The sequence below is a fragment of the Procambarus clarkii genome, chromosome 33 (assembly GCF_040958095.1).
Source record: "Procambarus clarkii isolate CNS0578487 chromosome 33, FALCON_Pclarkii_2.0, whole genome shotgun sequence".
Lineage (NCBI taxonomy): Eukaryota > Metazoa > Arthropoda > Malacostraca > Decapoda > Cambaridae > Procambarus > Procambarus clarkii.
In genome coordinates, this window is record NC_091182.1 from 7,874,264 (window position 1) to 7,892,344 (window position 18,081).

At 44.6% G+C, this 18,081-nt stretch overlaps 1 protein-coding gene across 1 annotated transcript in view; it reads right to left on the minus strand.

Annotated features, from left to right (window-relative positions):
- Window positions 1-10,685: 10,685 nt before the first annotated feature.
- LOC138370853 (homeobox protein Hox-A3-like) overlaps window positions 10,686-18,081 on the minus strand; it is a 19,383-nt gene continuing 11,987 nt past the window's right edge. The window contains exon 2 of the mRNA XM_069335463.1: window positions 10,686-11,912. Within this exon, the coding sequence (XP_069191564.1) occupies window positions 11,161-11,912 (752 nt within the window). The 3' untranslated portion in view covers window positions 10,686-11,160. The remainder of the gene's footprint in view (window positions 11,913-18,081) is intronic.

Genomic DNA, 18,081 nt, shown 5'->3' on the forward strand with positions numbered 1-18,081 from the left:
TTATAAAGCCATTCATAACTGCAGGCCTAATAAAAAAGGTGGCGGTACAGCAATATATTACAAAGATACCTTCACTTGCAATAGTGTCATTAGTGATAGAGACGACTATTGTGAATATACCTTTGCCAAGTTCTCCAGTAAATCCCTTAAATCCTCCCTGATAATCGGTGCCATCTATAGATTTCCTAATACCAACATAGTTTTATTCTCTAACAATGTAAGGAATCTTATCATAAATAACAATCTCAACAAAAATCACATTATTCTGGGAGGTGATTTCAATATTGACCTGGGTCTTCAAAACAACCCTCAAGTTGACTATTTCCGTAACAGCATGCACTCCTGTATGCTAATCCCCACAATCACCAAGCCCACCCGAGTCACTCAAACATCTGCCACTACCCTGGATCACCTATGGACTAATATAACAGCTCCCCTTACATCTGGGGTAATTTATGACAGAACAACTGACCACTATCCTACTTTCCTCATAGCAAACATTGACACATCACCACCAGAAACCAAAAAACTTTCATTCAGGCTACATAGTGAATCAGCTTTAGGCAATCTCTCTAATGCACTCCACAATATTAACTGGGAATCTGAATTTAATAATTCACAGGATATAAACTCATCAACTAACCTCTTTCTCTCCAAAACTCTAAGCCTCTACAACACTCACTGTCCCCTCCTTACCAAACAAGTAACTGATAAAAGAAAAAATAACCCGTGGCTCACAAGTGGCATAATTAAATCAATCAACAAAAAAACATGAATACGAAAAGAAATTTAGGAGTGGCCTAGTTTCAATGGAAGTAGTTAAAAGGTACTCATCAGTGCTTACCAGTATCATATGAAAAGCAAAACTTTCATAATATGAGACTAGATTCAAAGAAGCAAAAGGCAACATGAAAAGCACATGAAATACCATCTCTAACATCCTGGGAACTAAACAACACTCCCACAACCAGATAACACTCTCTAAGGATGGCCTTACACTGTCATCTGACTTAGAAATGGCGAATGAATTTAATAGCTTCTTTTCATCGATTGGTGCTAACCTTACAAGTAAAATCCCACAGACTCAGACACATATCAACACATATCTCTCAGGCAGCTATCCAAACTCTCTTCTCCTCTCACCAGTCAGCCCGTCAGATGTTGTGTCCATCATACACTCACTAAAAACCAAAGCTGGGAACATCAGTGAAATCCCATCCATTGTATACAAGAGCGCCTCCCATGCCCTTGCGCCACCTATAGCTCTGCTGTTCAACAAATCTCTTGAGTGTCATACCTTCCCTGATATCCTTAAAAAAACAAGAGTAACGTTCATAAAGGAGGTAATCCGTCAGACATAAACAACTATAGACCAATATCGAACCTACCCATACTATCAAAAATATTTGAAAAAATTATCTACAAACAGCTCTACTCCTATCTCGTAAAATTCGACATTCTTAGCCCCTGTCAGTTTGGATTCCGCTCTCAAAAGAGTACCAACGATGCAATTATTAGTCTCCTTGATATAATTTACTCAGCTCTTGACAAAAACGAGTTTCCAATTGGACTCTTAATTGACCTGAGAAAGGCCTTTGATACTGTTAATCACGATTACCTCTTAAGTAAACTCCATCATTATGGAATCCGAGGCCATGCACTGGACTATATCCAATCCTATCTTAGTGATAGACACCAATGTGTAGCCATCAATAATATAATCTCTCCCATTCCACCAATAACTGTTGGAGTGCCACAGGGCAGCATCTTGGGACCTCTTCTTTTTCTTATATACATTAATGATCTGCCTAATGTCTCTAACATTCTGAAACCTATTTTGTTTGCTGATGATACTACCTTCATCTACTCCAACCCCAACCCACATACACTAAATGGTGTTGTTAATAATGAACTAAAAAAAGTCCACTTATGGATGTCAACCAACAAACTAACACTTAACATAGAAAAGACCTACTACATCCTATTCGGAAGCAAATCTACAAATGCAATTCAGCTTAAGATTGACAATGTAAACATTAGCAATAAAAATGATGGAAAGTTTCTTGGCATATTCCTAGACAAGAGACTCAACTTCAGTACCCACATACAACACATAACTAAGAAAGTCTCTAAAACAGTTGGTATACTCTCCAAAATCAGATATTATGTTCCTAACTCTGCTCTCATCTCTCTATATTATACACTAATCTATCCCTATCTCAACTATGGTATCTGTGCATGGGGTTCAACCACTGCAAACCACCTCAAGTCCATCATCACCCAGCAAAAATCTGCTATCAGAATAATATCAAATTCTGCTTTCAGACAACACACAGCCCCCTTGTTTAACTCCCTAAACATGCTAAACATAATCTCACTCCACAAATTCTCTTGTGTCAACTACATTTACAAAACCCTGTTCTTAAATGCAAATCCTTGTCTGAAACTCTTCTTGGACAGATGTAATAGGACCCATTATCACCACACCAGAAATAAATATCTCTTTGATATCCCCAGAGTTAAACTTAATCTGTGTAAACACTATGCAAATAAAGGGACCCAGTTTATGGAACTCACTCCCTACTGAATTGAAAAGCTGTCCAACTTTTACATCATTCAAAATCAATACCAAAAAGTACCTAATTTCATCTTCATAGTTTTTCACTTTTTGCCTTAAAATTGCACTGTATCAATTGCTACCCAATCTCCCAACCTTTATGTTCCCAATTTGAACATCTTTACCATTGTGATCATTGCTGTTTTCTTATATGTGCTGCCAATCTGTTGTATGGTGTTTATAAATCTTGTTTATCTGTATCTTTTGCTACCCAGTCTCCCAATCTTTATGTACCTAATCTGAACATCTTTACCATTGTGATCATTGCTTTCTTATATGTGCTGTCAATCTACTGTTAGGTGTCTATTAACCTTGTTTAAATTACTAATCAAGCTGTCAATGTAATCAATCAGAGCTTTAATATAACAATGTGCTTTAATATACCTACTTATCTCTCTCATCTCATTTTTCTCTTGTAATGTATCTTTATCATTTATCAATTCTGATTGAAATTACCTACTTAAAATTATCTGCTAGATTAAGGACCTGCCCGAAACGCTGTGCGTACTAGTGGCTTTACAAGAATGTAAATACTGTACTATCCAATGTATTCTCACAAACCCAATGTACCTTCTTGTATATATATAAATAAAATAAAATAAAATAAAACAAAAGAAAATAAAGGGATCGTGCGAGTGCGACCGTGGTGGCAACGGCGTTGTGAACCCCCAGAGTGAGAGGGGGGGGGGGGGGGGTAAAAGAAGCAGTTGTCAAATGAGAGACGGAGTCGTGCCAGGGGAGGAGGTGGTCACCACTGGGGGTTGGAAAATCGACCCAACCTCAGGGGACGGAGGGGAGTAGTCAGGAGAAGAAACGTCGGGGCCCAATGCAGCGGGGACTACAGGACCTGGTCTTCCAACATAGTCCGACTCGGGGGCTTGGTCGCCCACCCCACGAGCCTGAGAAGGTACAGGGGAAACATTATCTGACATAAAAACGAGGAAAGACTTTCATTCACGAATGTGCCCCTATTCCTACCTTGGAACCACAATTAGAGGCAGGACGCCTAACAAGAAGCTATCGCCGATCATGCAGGGGCCCCCCAAAGGGTGCGTCGTGAGTAAACGCCCCACAAACACCACCTTAAGAACCGTCAGTACGTCGAGATCGGGTTCAGTGACGAAAGGAGGATTGACAAAAGGTTCCCCTCGCTCTCGACGTTGGGTACTACAGTTCTACGGGTGCAAGAGTATGCCTCCCCAGGCACCCGAGCGTCAAAATAGAAGGCCAAAAGAATAACCAAAACAAGCAAAACGTCGGCAGGAAACCACAAGCAGATATTAGAAGAGAGGGGGGGAGAAAAACGAAACATAAGGAAAAGGAAAAGCAATCCAGCACAATTGCCACAAAAGGATAGAGGACTTTCCCATGGAGCATCACATTATCCCATAAATGTTCGTCTTCTATTCATTCTTAAGTTTGGCGGTCTGTATACAACTTCTGTAAGGTGATTTGCTTTTTAGTTTAATTCTAGCCAAATTTGCGAGTAGCTCGGTTTTGATTCCCACCGAGACAATTTCAAATTTTCCCTCATATATGGCTACTCCCTCTCATTGTCTATTATACTTGTGTGAAATAGCCGATTATCAAATAAATGGATTTCAACTAATCGTTCTCCATTTTCTACATTAATCCAAGTTTCGGTAAGTGCAATAATATCTATTTTTTCTATGCAGACAAGAGCATATAAATTGTTTAATGTTTCTTAGACTCCTACTGTTCGTGTAACATGACATTAGTGACACAGAAATCACAATAGCGTGATGCATCAAATGAACAAGTCCACAAGGGCCGTGACGAGGATTCGAACCTACGTCTATAGCTCAGTCGACTAAGGCAGCGTCTGGGATGCTCCCGGACGTAGGTTCGAATCCTCGTCACGGCCCTTTTGGATTTGTTCTTGACATAAGTGACTTATTGAGGCCCTTCTCATTCCCGATTCATTTTGCCAAATTTATTTTCCCCATTAACACATACTTTTATTACCTCCCCTCTCCATACCAATTCCCATGCCACCATCTATTAACGGTTTAAACCCAAACAAATCCCTCCAACGACTGGTTCAAACGAGTTTGCAACAACCCTGCCCTGGACCCTATCATTAATACACCCCATCCCGAACATTCATGTCATTCCTTCTTTAGAAATGTTCCCAGTTATCTATGAATGATATTACATTGATTTGCAGTATTTACCTAGTGGGTAATTGACACCAAGTGCCCTCGACACCCATTCATTTCCAACTATTTCTTGGAAGAAAGGCACATATGAGCAAGGGCGGAATCCATATCATAACATTCTATATTATTAAACTTCAGTATTATTTCCTCACTCCTAACTCGTCCAACATCATTTCCACCAGCACTGATACAAATAATGCGTTTGTTCCTATTTCCAGCAATATCATTCACGTTAACAATGTCACCAATCCCTGCTCCCTGATAGCAAACTCTTAACTTGTTCCCTCCATCACAAAAAGTTCTATCCAGATACCAATGTTTGGTATTATAAAGTAAATGCCAAAATTATATAGCAGCACATTTACTTTGACTTTAATATGACTAAATTTTCCCTTCCCCCCTTTTATAAGAGCACCGATCAGCATGCATAATTTATGAAATACATTAAATAATTCCCCGTCTTCACAGGTATAGACAAGACAGTTTACAAATTTCCTCTATTTAGGTCTCTTTTTATGCAGAAATTTAAATGGCCTAGTCAAACGTGTGCGTACGTCGGGCACTATACTGCATATTTAAGCAATTATCGAAAGAAGGCACCAAACCGGGAAGGCTATGTAGCACCATCAAATGCGCGAAATAATCAGAGGGCGCTAAATATCACCAAGGATGCCAATACAAGAACAAACGCACAAGGCGAACGATATCAAAAGTATCCGATTCACCAAGAATTCTATCGAGGGACAAGTGACCGTGAGGGACGGTCGGAATGCAAAACACGCTCATCCTGGAAGTCAGGACATTCAACAAATATGCACGACTACGAGGGACAATGAAATTTGGACAATAAGGAGCAGGGTGGCACTCCATTAAGTGACCGTAAGTTAAGCAAGTATGGCCAATACGTAACCTTGCTAGAGCCATTTCCCCACCTCCGGTTATGGTGGCAGGAGGAGAGCCACGGGGATACACTACTCTTAAGAGTACGGAGTTTGTTACCAACTACAGAAGACGAACAACCCTGCCAAGAGGCAGGGCCGTTTCCAATCGCCGGTTACGGTGGTAGAAGGACGGCCACGAGGACACACAACTCTTAAGAGTATTCAGTTTGTTACCAGTAACAGACGACCAATAAGCCTGCCAACGGGTAAGGATGGAGGAATAAGAAATACTTTTACGAGAGATGGGACAAGAGCGGACAGCTTTCCTGGCGGCAGCATCCGCACGCTCATTTAAAGAGACACCAATATGACTGGGAACCCAACAAAATTCATCCGACTTAAATTTACTGTGAACAAGAAACGGCCAATGCTGGATCTCGACAACCAGTGGATGAACTGGGTTAAAGGACCCGAGAGCCATGAGGGGACTACGAGAGTCAACAACCACTACAAAGGAAGATTGACAATAAGAAAGCAGACGATGATGAGCAGAGAACAGCATCAAGTTCCGCTGTGAAGACGTCAGTCTCCGGAGGCAAGCGACAAGTGCAATCAAGAAAAACAACAGTAGCCAACACCGTCCGCAGACTTGGACCCATCGGTGAAGACGGGACCGGAGCGGGAGTGAGAAAAGTGCTCAAGGAAAAGGCGTTTCAGAACCGTAGGAGGGGTAAAAGCTTTAGTGATGTGAGTCAAGGATTTACAAAACTTTGGAAAGGGAACTCTCCACGGGTCAAGAAGAAGGAACAATTTAGGAGAAACATTAGAAATACGAACGAAAAGAGAATCCTGTAAGCGAGATAGTCGGGCAGAAAGAGGGAAGTGGTAAAGAAGAACAGGAACCATAGGAGGGGTAAAAGTCAAAGCATGACGGAGGCGAGAGGAAGGATGTTGTAAGGACCGCGCATGATAGCGAAGACAGTAGCGATCACGGCAGACCTGGAGAGATAGGAAGCCAGTGTCAACCGGGAGTCTAACAAAAGGCACCAGAGCTGAGGCACAACCCTTTATGGTGCAAAACATCATGACGACGAAGAGTAGGAGGAGAAGCAGACGAGTAAGAGTGAGCATGCCCTTATTCTTCCTCCAAGAAGTATGGGAAAAAACCTTAAGAAGGGCAAGGGCCTTAGAACATTTAACTGGGAGGTAAGATATATGGGGGGTGACCAAGACAAACGAGTGTCAATGATTAACCCCAAAAGCTTAGCCGAATCCTTGTGCACAAGGGAATGGCCATAAATCGACAAAGAGGGTCGAAAAACGCCATGCTTCCGAGTAAAAGTCAAAGCAAAAGTCTTAGACGTAGAGAACTTTAGGGCAACTAGAGAGAGGAAAAAAAAAAGTAGTGCTTAGAACACTACCTTGGGGGTACACCCTCATATTGCCTGAAAGGTGCAGAGAGAGAGAGGGGTACCAAGCCTCAGTCGAAAGGAACTAAACAAGAAACTTTGGAGGAAGAGGGAGATTCCCATGAAGGCCAAGAGAATGAAGTTTGGACAGAATATGATACCTTCAGGTAGTGTCGTATGCCTTTTCCAGATAAAAATGGACGGCAACAACGGAGGTCTTCACAGCAAAAGCAGTATGAATATAGACGTCCAAGTTCACCAGGACATCTGCTGTGTTGCGGCTCTTGCGAAAACCAAATTGAGAAGGGGAGAGGTGGTGATAGTGTTCTAAGAAGCACATCAAACGAACCTTAATCATACGTTCAAAGAGCTTGCAGACAACTCTTGAGGGCAATAGGGCAGAAGTCCTTGGGGATGACCCGAGAGACCCTGGTTTCCGAAAAGGGAGGACAACAGCATCAAGCCAGTCCTCAAGGACTGAAGACTACTCCCAGACCCAATTATAAAAACTCAGTAAATACCAAGATGTGCACGGAGGTAGATGGCGAAGCATCTCAATGAATGCCACTGGAGCCCGCCGTCGTAGAACCGCAGAGGGCCATGGCAGACTGAAGCTCAGGAGATAGTTGGGATCGTTATGGAGAAGGCGGAGAGGTGGGTAGAGAAATATAAAGGTCGAGATTCTAGAATAGGCTTACGGAGGAAGGAAGGATTGAGGAAGAGGAGAACCAGAGCTAACAGATTAAAAGTGGGAACCCAGTTCGGTCGCAACCTGCAATGGTCTGCCACGAGTACCATGGAGGTGAAGGACCGGCAAGACATCGGGGACGAATTACATACTATCTTGCAGATATGCTTCCAGATCTGTGGTAGAGGAGTTTCGGACGTAATGGAGGAGACAAGACATCCAACATGCACGTTTAGCTATACGGATAGTCCTATGGGCCACCGCACTATTTCCGAAACAAAGACTCAACTGTAAGCCAACGGCGGTGTCTCTTCCAGGCCACACTTACAGCGGACAGCCTGAACACAGGCCACACTCCACCAGGGAACGCAATTCCGCGTTCCGAGAGGAAGAGCGAGGAATAGAGTTGAGGGCAGTGGCGAAGACGATGTCATTAATAAGGAGAAGGGCACGTGGGAGAGACAGAATGGAGAGATCGGAGAGAGTAGCACGGAGGGTAAAGAGGCACCAGCCAGCCTCGGCAAACTGCCACCTAGGGAAGGAGAGCAGCAAGAGCACCAACCGAGAGGGAAGCAGGGGCCAAAGAGACCTCCATAGCAGGAACAGGAAGCGTAACCACTGAAAAGAGGGGACGGAGCGAGAGAGTCAGAAGTATGGGCCAAGAAGAAAGCGAAGACTTTTGACCCGCCAGGGAGGAAGGAGGAGTCAGGATTACGCTTCTGACTCAGACAGGTGTCCCAGCAACTATGTACTGGACAACGGATACCAGCATCTCAACAGAAGCTGAACGAGAGCATACCCGACGGCCGTTGGGAGAGTGATGGACACCTGCCCATACTGACAGGGGACATGGAGAGCCAATAAGTGGAGAAGGATGAGAAGGAGAATCGGAGGGAGACAAGGAAGAAGACACAGGAGACATGACTAACCGGGCAGAAAGAAGGGGAACCCCAGACAGAGGACAAGGAGGGGAATCCTTCGGGACAGAACTCAAAGGAACAGAAGGGGGTGGTGGGTGTATCAGGGTCCAAGGCCTGGAAGCAATTTTGAGTTTTAAGAAGGTGGGAAGGACGAGGAGAGGAGGAGCGCAACACGTGAGCATAAGAGACGCTAGCATAAGGCGGTAGCCAGCAAACCTGGCGTCTCGCCTTAGGAAAAGATAATCGCTCCCGGTGCTTCAAGTTGAGGATGGCTGCCTCAAGCTTGTGATGTATACAAGCACGGGAGAAAGTAGGGTGGGCCTCACCACAATTGAGGCAGCGAGCCTGGGGAGAAGTGCACTCCGACTTTGTCCTTTGTGTAGGGACGAAGGTAAATGAGACGGTTCCAGAGCAGCGGAGGGCACCATTCCCAAACCTCCTGTACTTATTACAGAACCGAGGAGAGGGAATGTACTCCTGGACGGAGCACCTGGCACCAGCAAGTATGACAGGGTGAAGGGTCCCACCATCAAAGGTTTGATGGTAGGACGGCGTCGGCCACGAGAGGGGGGACGAGTAAACGAATCTACCTGGAGGACTGAATGGCCCTGGGCATCGAGGATTTGACGAATATCCTCGTGGCAGTCCTAACAATTCCGAACAACGGTAGCAACATGGGGTGGGAGGAGAATAGGGCCAATACTGGCATTCAACCGAGCATTCTTAGAGACTAGCAGGGGTCTTGCCAAGGCAGGACAAAGCATCCAAGCGGGAAGCTGCATCCTGAGAAGGAGCAGCAACGACACGTGCACCGAGACGGGTGGAAAGTAAGAGGCACCTACAGAATCAACAAGGTGTCTATGAAGAGAAATCGTCAGGAGGCGCAGAATCAAGAGGGAGGAGATCAAAGTAGTTGGCCCACGAAGCAGGACCTAACAAGGCCCGATACACATTAGTACGGGAAGAAATCGAGCGAGTGCGGCCGTGTCGAGGACGGCGTTTAGAACTCCCAGAGAGGGGGTTAAAAGGCACAGTAGTCACAAACTAGAAACGAAGCCGTGCCAGGGGACGAGGTGGCCACCACTGGGGGCTTGGGCTCGACCCAACCACAGAGGAGGGAGGGGAGCCAAGAGAAGTAATCAGAGGTCAAAGGAGGAGCAAGGTCGGGGCCCAATGCAGCGGGGGCTACAGAGCCTGGTCTTCCAACACGGTCCAACTCGGGGGGGGGGGCTGGGTCGCCCACCCCACAAGGCTGAGAAGGTAAAAGAGGAACAGAATGCGACATAGGTACGAAAGGAAAAAACATTCATTCATGAACGTGCCCCCCATACCATCCATGGAGCCAAAATTAGAGGCAGGACACCCAACAAGAAGCTATCGCCGATCATGTCAGGGGTGCGTCATGAGTATATGCCCCACCTTCGCCACCTTAAGAACCATCAGTCCGTCAAGATCGGGTTCAGTGACGAAAGGAGGATTGACAAAAAAAGGTTCTCCTCGCTCTCTAAGTTGGGTACTACAGTTCTTTGGATGCAAGAGTATGCCTCCTCGAGCACCCAGGCATCAAAATAGATGAAGTCCGAAAGAACTACTAAAGCAAGCAAAAAGGTCAGCAGGAAACGACAGGCAGATAGAAGAGGGCGAGAAAAACTTAACATAAGGAAAAGGAAAAGCAATCTGGCACAATTGGAGAAGACAGCAGCAGGAGCACTAGGTCAAAAAAAAAAGGACACAGGACCGTCCCATGGCGCATCACCCTCCATCAGCCGACCACCAAGCCCCCTCACAGCGCCAACGGGCCGGATTGGGAAGGGGGTTCCGTAAATAAACCCACGATAAACAAAATTAAAGAACTGGGCGAGACTAGCTTGAGCTGCCACATCCCATTTAGGGCATTTACCTCAATAAACCTCAATGAAATCTCTCTAAAATGTTACTGAAAAATGACACCAAATAAAATTATTGTGGATAGTCACACACTTAGTTAAGCCATTGCTAAGGTTTCATATTTAATACTACTAACCAAATACATTTTCTTACATGCTAGGTAACCATGATTACTCTTAAGTTTAATTAGGATAGAGTCGACTTTATACCATCTTTACAAAGGTCTAAATTTATTCTTTAGTTCCACCCCCCCCCCCCATCACTCCCCTAAAGGATAACCAAACCTACACTTGCCCCATCCTGGGGGATGGGGGTTGGAGAGCGTGGAGAGAATGTTACCAGATATATTGTGGTGGGTGGCCACTGACGTTCCACGCTCACTGCTAACAACAGTTGTGTGGAATTTCAGCCTTCAGCACTATGTAAACATTCTAGCATCTTCGACGTCTTTATTAATCTCTAAAGATACACGCCACTAGCTATCTTTTCTGCCCATGCCGCGTCAGTGATAAATAATTGTCCTTTGGCGTGAGGGGGGAGGGGAAGAGGGAAAGACAGCCAAACTACCCATAGATGAACTAGAGATAGTCTACAGGCTGGTTAGTGTCTCTTTCCTCTTGTCGTAACTCATTTGTCCAATCTGTTGCGACTGAGGGTATATGCAACAGAGGGTAGGGTGGGGACTCTTGTAGGGGCGGTGGGCATGGCATGTGCAGGTTGTATTGATACCCATAATGACCTTGTCCCATCAATTGCATGTCGTGCATGCTGACGGCAGGAGAGAAGTTAGTGGGCGCCATGTAGTGGGGCGTGGGTCCATGGTGTCCTGTCATGGAGGCGACCATACCGGATCTGTTGTACTGATTGGGCCCACTGTAATTGCTAGGGAAGTAGTGAAGAGCTTCTTGTAGGTGCTGAGGACTGGACACTCCCGACCCGTGTGACGACTGCTGATGACCCCCGCAGTGAAACTGGCTGGCTGGAGAGAAGGCGTTTACTTCGCTTGAAGGGGATGCTGTTGGCATAGACACAGCAGGTGATGCACACGGTGAACTGGGGCTCTTGTCGAATATTCCCTCGGATTTCTGCTTCTTATACTTCATCCGACGGTTCTGAAACCATACCGTGATCTGCCGTTCAGACAGGCTGAGCGACGCCGCAATTTTTATCCGCCTTACCCGAGACGGGTAACTTTTGAAGTGGAACTCCTTCTCCAGTTCGACAAGCTGAGCTGAAGTGTAGACCGTGCGTGCTCTTCTAGCAGACCCACCTCCAGGCAGGGCAGTAGGGCTGGCATTTAATCCTGCAGCACTACTGCTGACTTCGTAATCTGTGGAGAAGCTAACGTTAATGACTAATGCACAGCTTTGTTACAACCACTTTATGATGTGGTTCTCTGTCCTAGCACCTATTAAGGTGCTGTATCATTAAAACAATGCAAGAAACCATGAGTTAATAATTAGAAACGCCGAACTAAAAATAGCATTTCCCAGGCAGTCAAGACCAACTTTAAGTCAACACTTCAATATTTGTTATTATTATTTAGGTTTTTTACTAGAAAACTGCCATCTTTTATTACCACTTTCGGTCTACTCTGCCTTTATTCATACAAGAATTTTCAATTATTTGCTCACAAATTATTCACCAAGGGGCCTCGTAGCCTGGTGGATAGCGCGCAGGACTTAATTCTGTGGCGCGGGTTCGATTCCCGCACGAGGCAGAAACAAATGGGCAAAGTTTCTTTCACCCTGAATGCCCCTGTTACCTAGCAGTAAATAGGTTCCTGGGAGTTAGTCAGCTGTCACAGGCTGCTTCCTGGGGGTGGAGGCCTGGTCGAGGACCGGGCCGCGGGGACACTAAAGCCCCGAAATCATCTCAAGATAACCTCTCAAGATAACCATTCAAGTCTTTACTTCATTGACAATGAACCATGATGGGGAGTCACCTTTATTGCTAAAACATTAAGTATATTTCACACTCCCTGCTAACACATTCAGTTTGCACACTAGTGCATTAAGAATTGTGCTGCAACCGCATCAGATAATCTAGCAAGGTTTGCCAAGTTGGTGTAACACCATAGTACTCTCCTATTTGTGCTTGCAGAGGGTCGAGCTTTTATTCTGTTACTGCCTCTCATTTGCAGTGTATAAATAGTTACAGAAGCCCTGTTTACACTAGACAATTTATTGAATCCAAGGTTAAGAGTAAAGATCCACCTACCATCAATTATTATAGTTGGCAGCATCTGCCATTTAGTCCCACCTAAATTTATTATTAAAACAAGGTGCTACAGTGGCTATAATATCCCTCTGGCGGTTGTTAAGGGGCATGGGCATGGTTTCTTAAAAGTTGTTCAATGTCAACCAATATTTTTTTGACTAGTATATGAAAAGGGCTGCAATTGTTCCAAGTTTAAGTACTGCAGCGTAATTGTATTTTTTTCAACGAATTTTACACATTTTCAAGTGTCAATAAACAAACACCTCTCAGATATAATCATTCTATAACACTTTTCCCGACACCTTAGCATATAAAGGATCCGGAGTTAAGGAGTTTCCAGAAATTCTTTAGTTTTCCCAAATATATATATTCAAAGTTCCCCTAAAAAAAATCAAATATGTCACGTTTATTGCCATTATAAAATCAATAAATGAACTAAGGAAAAACGCTTACATGGGATTGTAGAGAAACTATGTAAAGTAAGTTTCATGCAAATTGTCTGATCAAAAAATATTGAAAACTAAATTTTTTTTTAACTTTTTTGAATAGAACAATTTTTAATGTATGCTATTGTGATAGCAGAGTCAAATTTGATTTCAGTTTTCACTTTTTTGATAATCATTTTACCATTTTGGAATAATTTTGACACCTTCACCATTTGTTTTCTCCTTATTTATGCTATGATGCCGAGACTGGCCAGATGAAACCCTTTTCATATACAACGAGTCAGAAGTTTGAAATCTAACTAGTATTCATTTAATGCATTTTCTTTGCCATCTGGAGCCCTTGCCCCCAAGAGCCAAACTCAAAAACACAAGTGACAAATATACTTCAACGTATTTCACTTTTGTGGACGTACGGTGTTTTAGAAGTTTAACACCGTTTACGGCCTTCAGAATACTTAGAGGGGTTCATCCTTCCAGGGCCAGAAAGGGGGAGCGGCAGGGATTAACAAGCTTAAACCCACTCAAATACGTACTATTAACGTGCCACCAAGAAGTCTTTGGAGAAAAGATCCAGGAGCGAGCAATAGACAAAAGTGATTGTTCCAGTTCCTCCGAAAATAATGCTGTTGTGAGAACTGTCCACTCAGACTAATTTTGCCACGAGGGAGTTTATTAGGCAGCACCACTCGTCCTGCGAGTGAATATACCACCGTAGTAGCATTTAGAAGCCCCCCCCCCCACCCTTCTGCCTTAAGGAAAAAGCACCCGCTGGGTTGTTCATCTTAACACTTACCCAGATTCAGCCGAGACTTTCTTTATGGTCAAGTGGTGGTGGAGACGACGACGAAAAATTAACATTTGTCAACCTTTTAATTCCCCCCCCCCTTGCACTCTTGCAAGTGCTAAATGGGGAGTTTAGAACCGCATCTATATTTGTCAAATAATGTTCTAACAACTCAACAATGTAGGGTTTATTATTCTCCAAATTTTTAATATATAAAATATCCACAGTCTCGTAGATGGTGGTCAAGGCGGTGTCCGTTACTCCAGATGCTGCAACTAAACTGCTCAACTGTTTTCATTCCGAATCTCTTGGTATTTCAATCCTAGACCGATTCTCGCTATTACGGATTTTCTCCCGCGGCCACAACTCTTCGTTCATAATGACTGGCAATGCCAGCTGCAATCATGTTGTACCAGCGTACTGTCACCGATTTGCGACTATCCTCCTTTCCTCAGTTACCTCGGCACCGAGGCAAGGCCCTGAATACCTCTAATTTTATAAAGTCTTTGGTATGATTAATATCGTCACCTTCAACAGCCAGAGGGAGTGTGGATGGTTCAAATTAGAGCGTTTTTAAAGGTATAGATGGGTAAAACACATGGGCGAAGTATACCATGACACTTTAAGATGTCTGCGAGGTTCACACAATCTTAAACAGTGACTTAACAGCTTCCACCAAGATTTACCTCCCCTTCTCCCTCCAGTCTACTAATACCTCCAGCCACGACAAGTATCAATATAACACCTCACCGCGACCCTTCCTCCCCTTCGTGATCCATCTTAATGCCTGAAAGCACTATCCCTCAAACAATGCAATGGGTGGTTACACTCAGGGTGGTCTCTAGTCGGTGTTTGTGGGGTGGAGGAGGAACCCGACACATTTGGTAGGTAACATGGCTGGGGGGGGGGGGGTTATGAGGCGGGGGCGACCGTTAGTAGTGGTGCACGGAAAAGTACTCTAGTACTGACTGGATGGGTAGCAAGAAGATGTAGTACCTAACTTTAACCCCCCCCCCCCCAACACCAACTATAATGGCTTTTGGCTACCGTTTCGTCTTCAGCAAGTTACTGATACCAGGCTCGGAGGGAGGGATTCAAGTATTTAATGTATACTAGTGCATAATTTGTATTTTGGGGTAAACTAAATCCCACAAATTTTTCCAAGTGCTACTAGTTCAAAATATAAAATTATCCGATAGTCAGCGGAAAATTAAAAATCAATTAATTATCAATAGAAGGCACCAAACTAGGAAGGCCATGTAGCACCATCATATGTGCAGGATAATCAGAGGGCACTAAATATCACCAAAGATGCAATACGAGAACAAACGCATCAGGCGAACGAAATTAAAAGTAACCGAGTCACCAAGATTTCTATCAAGGGACAAGCAACCATGGGGGAAGGTAGGAATACAAGACATGGTTGTCCTGGAAGTCAGGACATTCAACAAGGATATGCACGACCGAAAGAGGGACAATGCAATTTGGACACTAGGGAGGCAGGCAGCGCTCTTAAGTGAGCGAAAGTTAAATGGGTAACCTTGCCAGAGCCGTTTCCCATCGCCAGTTACAGTGGTAGGCGGAAGGCCACTGGGACACGACTTCAGAGTACGCAGTTTGTTATCAATAACTGAAAACCAACAACTCTGCCAGTGGGCAAGGATGGAGGCATGAATAACTGGGTAAAAGTCTGAATCAGGAATACCTTAACGGGAGATGGGACAAATGTGGATAGCTTCCTTAACTGCAGCATCTGCACGCTCATTTAAAGACACCAATATGGCTGGGAACTCAGCAAAACACAACCGACTTAAATTTACTGGAGATAAGAAACAGCCAATGTTGAAAATCTGACCACCGGGTGGACCGGGTTAAAGAACCCTAAAGACATTAGTGCACTATGAGAGTCGACTACCACTACAAAGGAGGATTGAGACCGGGAAAGCAGGAGACGCAGAGCATAAAGTTCTGCTGTGAAGATGCTAGCCTCCAGAGGAAGGCGACACATACAAAGTGTGGTCAGGAAAAACAACAGTATCCCACACCGTCAGCAGACTTAGACCCACCGGTGAAGATGGGAACGGAGTGGGAATAAGAAAAGTGCCCAAGGAAGAGGCATTTCAGAACTGTAGGAGGGGTAAAAGCTTTAGTGATGTTGGTCAGAAGTACAAAATTTGCGAAGGGGGACCCTCCATGGGGGCAGGGATGGAACAATACGAGGAGAAACATTGGTAATACGAACCGAAAGAGTATCTTTTATGCGAGACAAATGAACAGAAAGAGGAAGGTGGTAAAGAGGAACTACAGGTGGGGGTAAAGGTCAAAGCAAGAGAGGCGAGAGTGAAGATGCTGTAAGGATCGTGCAAGATAGCGAAGGCTTTAATGAACACGGTGGTCCTGGAGAGAAAGCCAGTGTCAGCGTACAAGCCGAGGGTAGGCATTTAACGAAAAGCACCAGAGCTGAGGCGCAACCCAGTATAGTGCAAAGGATCAAGATGGCGAAAAGTAGAAGCAGAAGAGTATGCAGGGCAACCACAATTGGGTATAGATAGGCCGAGAGAGGAATGCAAATAGAAGAGTGCGCCTATTCGCTTCCCAAGAAGTATGGGACAAAACCAAGTAGGTTAAAGGCCTTAGAGCATTCAACACAGAGGTAAGAGACATGGGGCGACCAAGACAAACAAAGAATAACCCCAAAAGCTTCGTGGAATTTTTGTACTCTAGGAGATGACATTAAGTGACAGAGGGACGAAGAACGACCCCACTTCCGAGTAAAAGTTATGGCACAAGTTTTAGTAGTAGAAAACTTTAAGCCATGATTGGTGGCCCAAGATGACACGGCATCAATCGCAAGTTGAAGCCGCTGTTGAAAGAGGTGAAACACCACCCCGACAGCAAAGAGTAAGATCGGCAACAAAGGGTGAAGAAGGCGCCAGAAGGAAGGGAGGAAAGAAGACCATTTAGGGCAACCAGAAAAAGTGTAGTACTCATAATACTACGTTGGGGCACACCTTCATACTGCCGAAAAGATGCAGATAGAGTGGTACCAAGCCTGACTAAAGATACAAGAGAAAGCTTTGAAGGAAGAGGGGGAATATTACCATGGCAAAGACCAAAAGAACGAAGTTGGGACTGAATATGGTATCTCCAATTCTTTTCATAAGCTTTTTCCAGGTCAAAAAGGACAGCAACAACGGAGCTCTTCGCAGCAAAAGCAGTACGAAAATTGACCAAGTTTACCAGGACATTAGTCGTACTGCGGTACTTGCGAAAACCAAATTGAGTAGGAGAGAGTTGGTGATGTTCTAGGAATAACATCAGACGGACATTTACCATACGCTCAAAGAGCTTTCAAATAACTCTTGAGAGCAGTAGAGCGGAAGTCCTTAAGGATCGTACCGAGAGACCCTGGTTTCCGAATAGGGAGTACAACGGCATCGAGCCAGTCCTCAGGGACGGACGATGACTCTTGAGACCTGGTTATACAGACTAAATACCTAGACATGCATGGAGGGAGATGGCGAAGCATCTATGAACGTCATCCGAGCCCGCTGCTGTAAATTCACAGAAGGCCTGGGCAGACTGAAGTTCAGAAAAGAAAGGATCGTTATAGGAAAGGTGGAGACGAGTGTGGAAATCTAAAAGATAAGATTCAAGAACAGGCATGCGAAGAAGGAAGCATCGAGGAAGATGAGAACCAGAGCCAACAGAAGAAAAGTGGGAACCCAGTTCGGTCGCGAACTTCACTGGATCCGCCAGAAGAGTTCCACGGAGGTGGAGAACCGGCTTGACATCAGGAACGAACTTTCCTGCAATCTTGCAGATTTTCTTTCAGATCTGCAGCACAGGAGTATTGGTGGAAACATTTCCAACTCGCGTTTAGCTGTACGGATGTTCCTACAGGCCTCAGCACTTTCCGTCCGAAACAAAAAAGAATCCGACCACTGAAATGGGAGGAGACGTAGTGACAGTCAGAGGGAGGCGACTTCTTACCTGCTGGAGAGGAGCCAGGCTTACATTTCTGACTAAGAGACAGGCGTTCCAGTAAC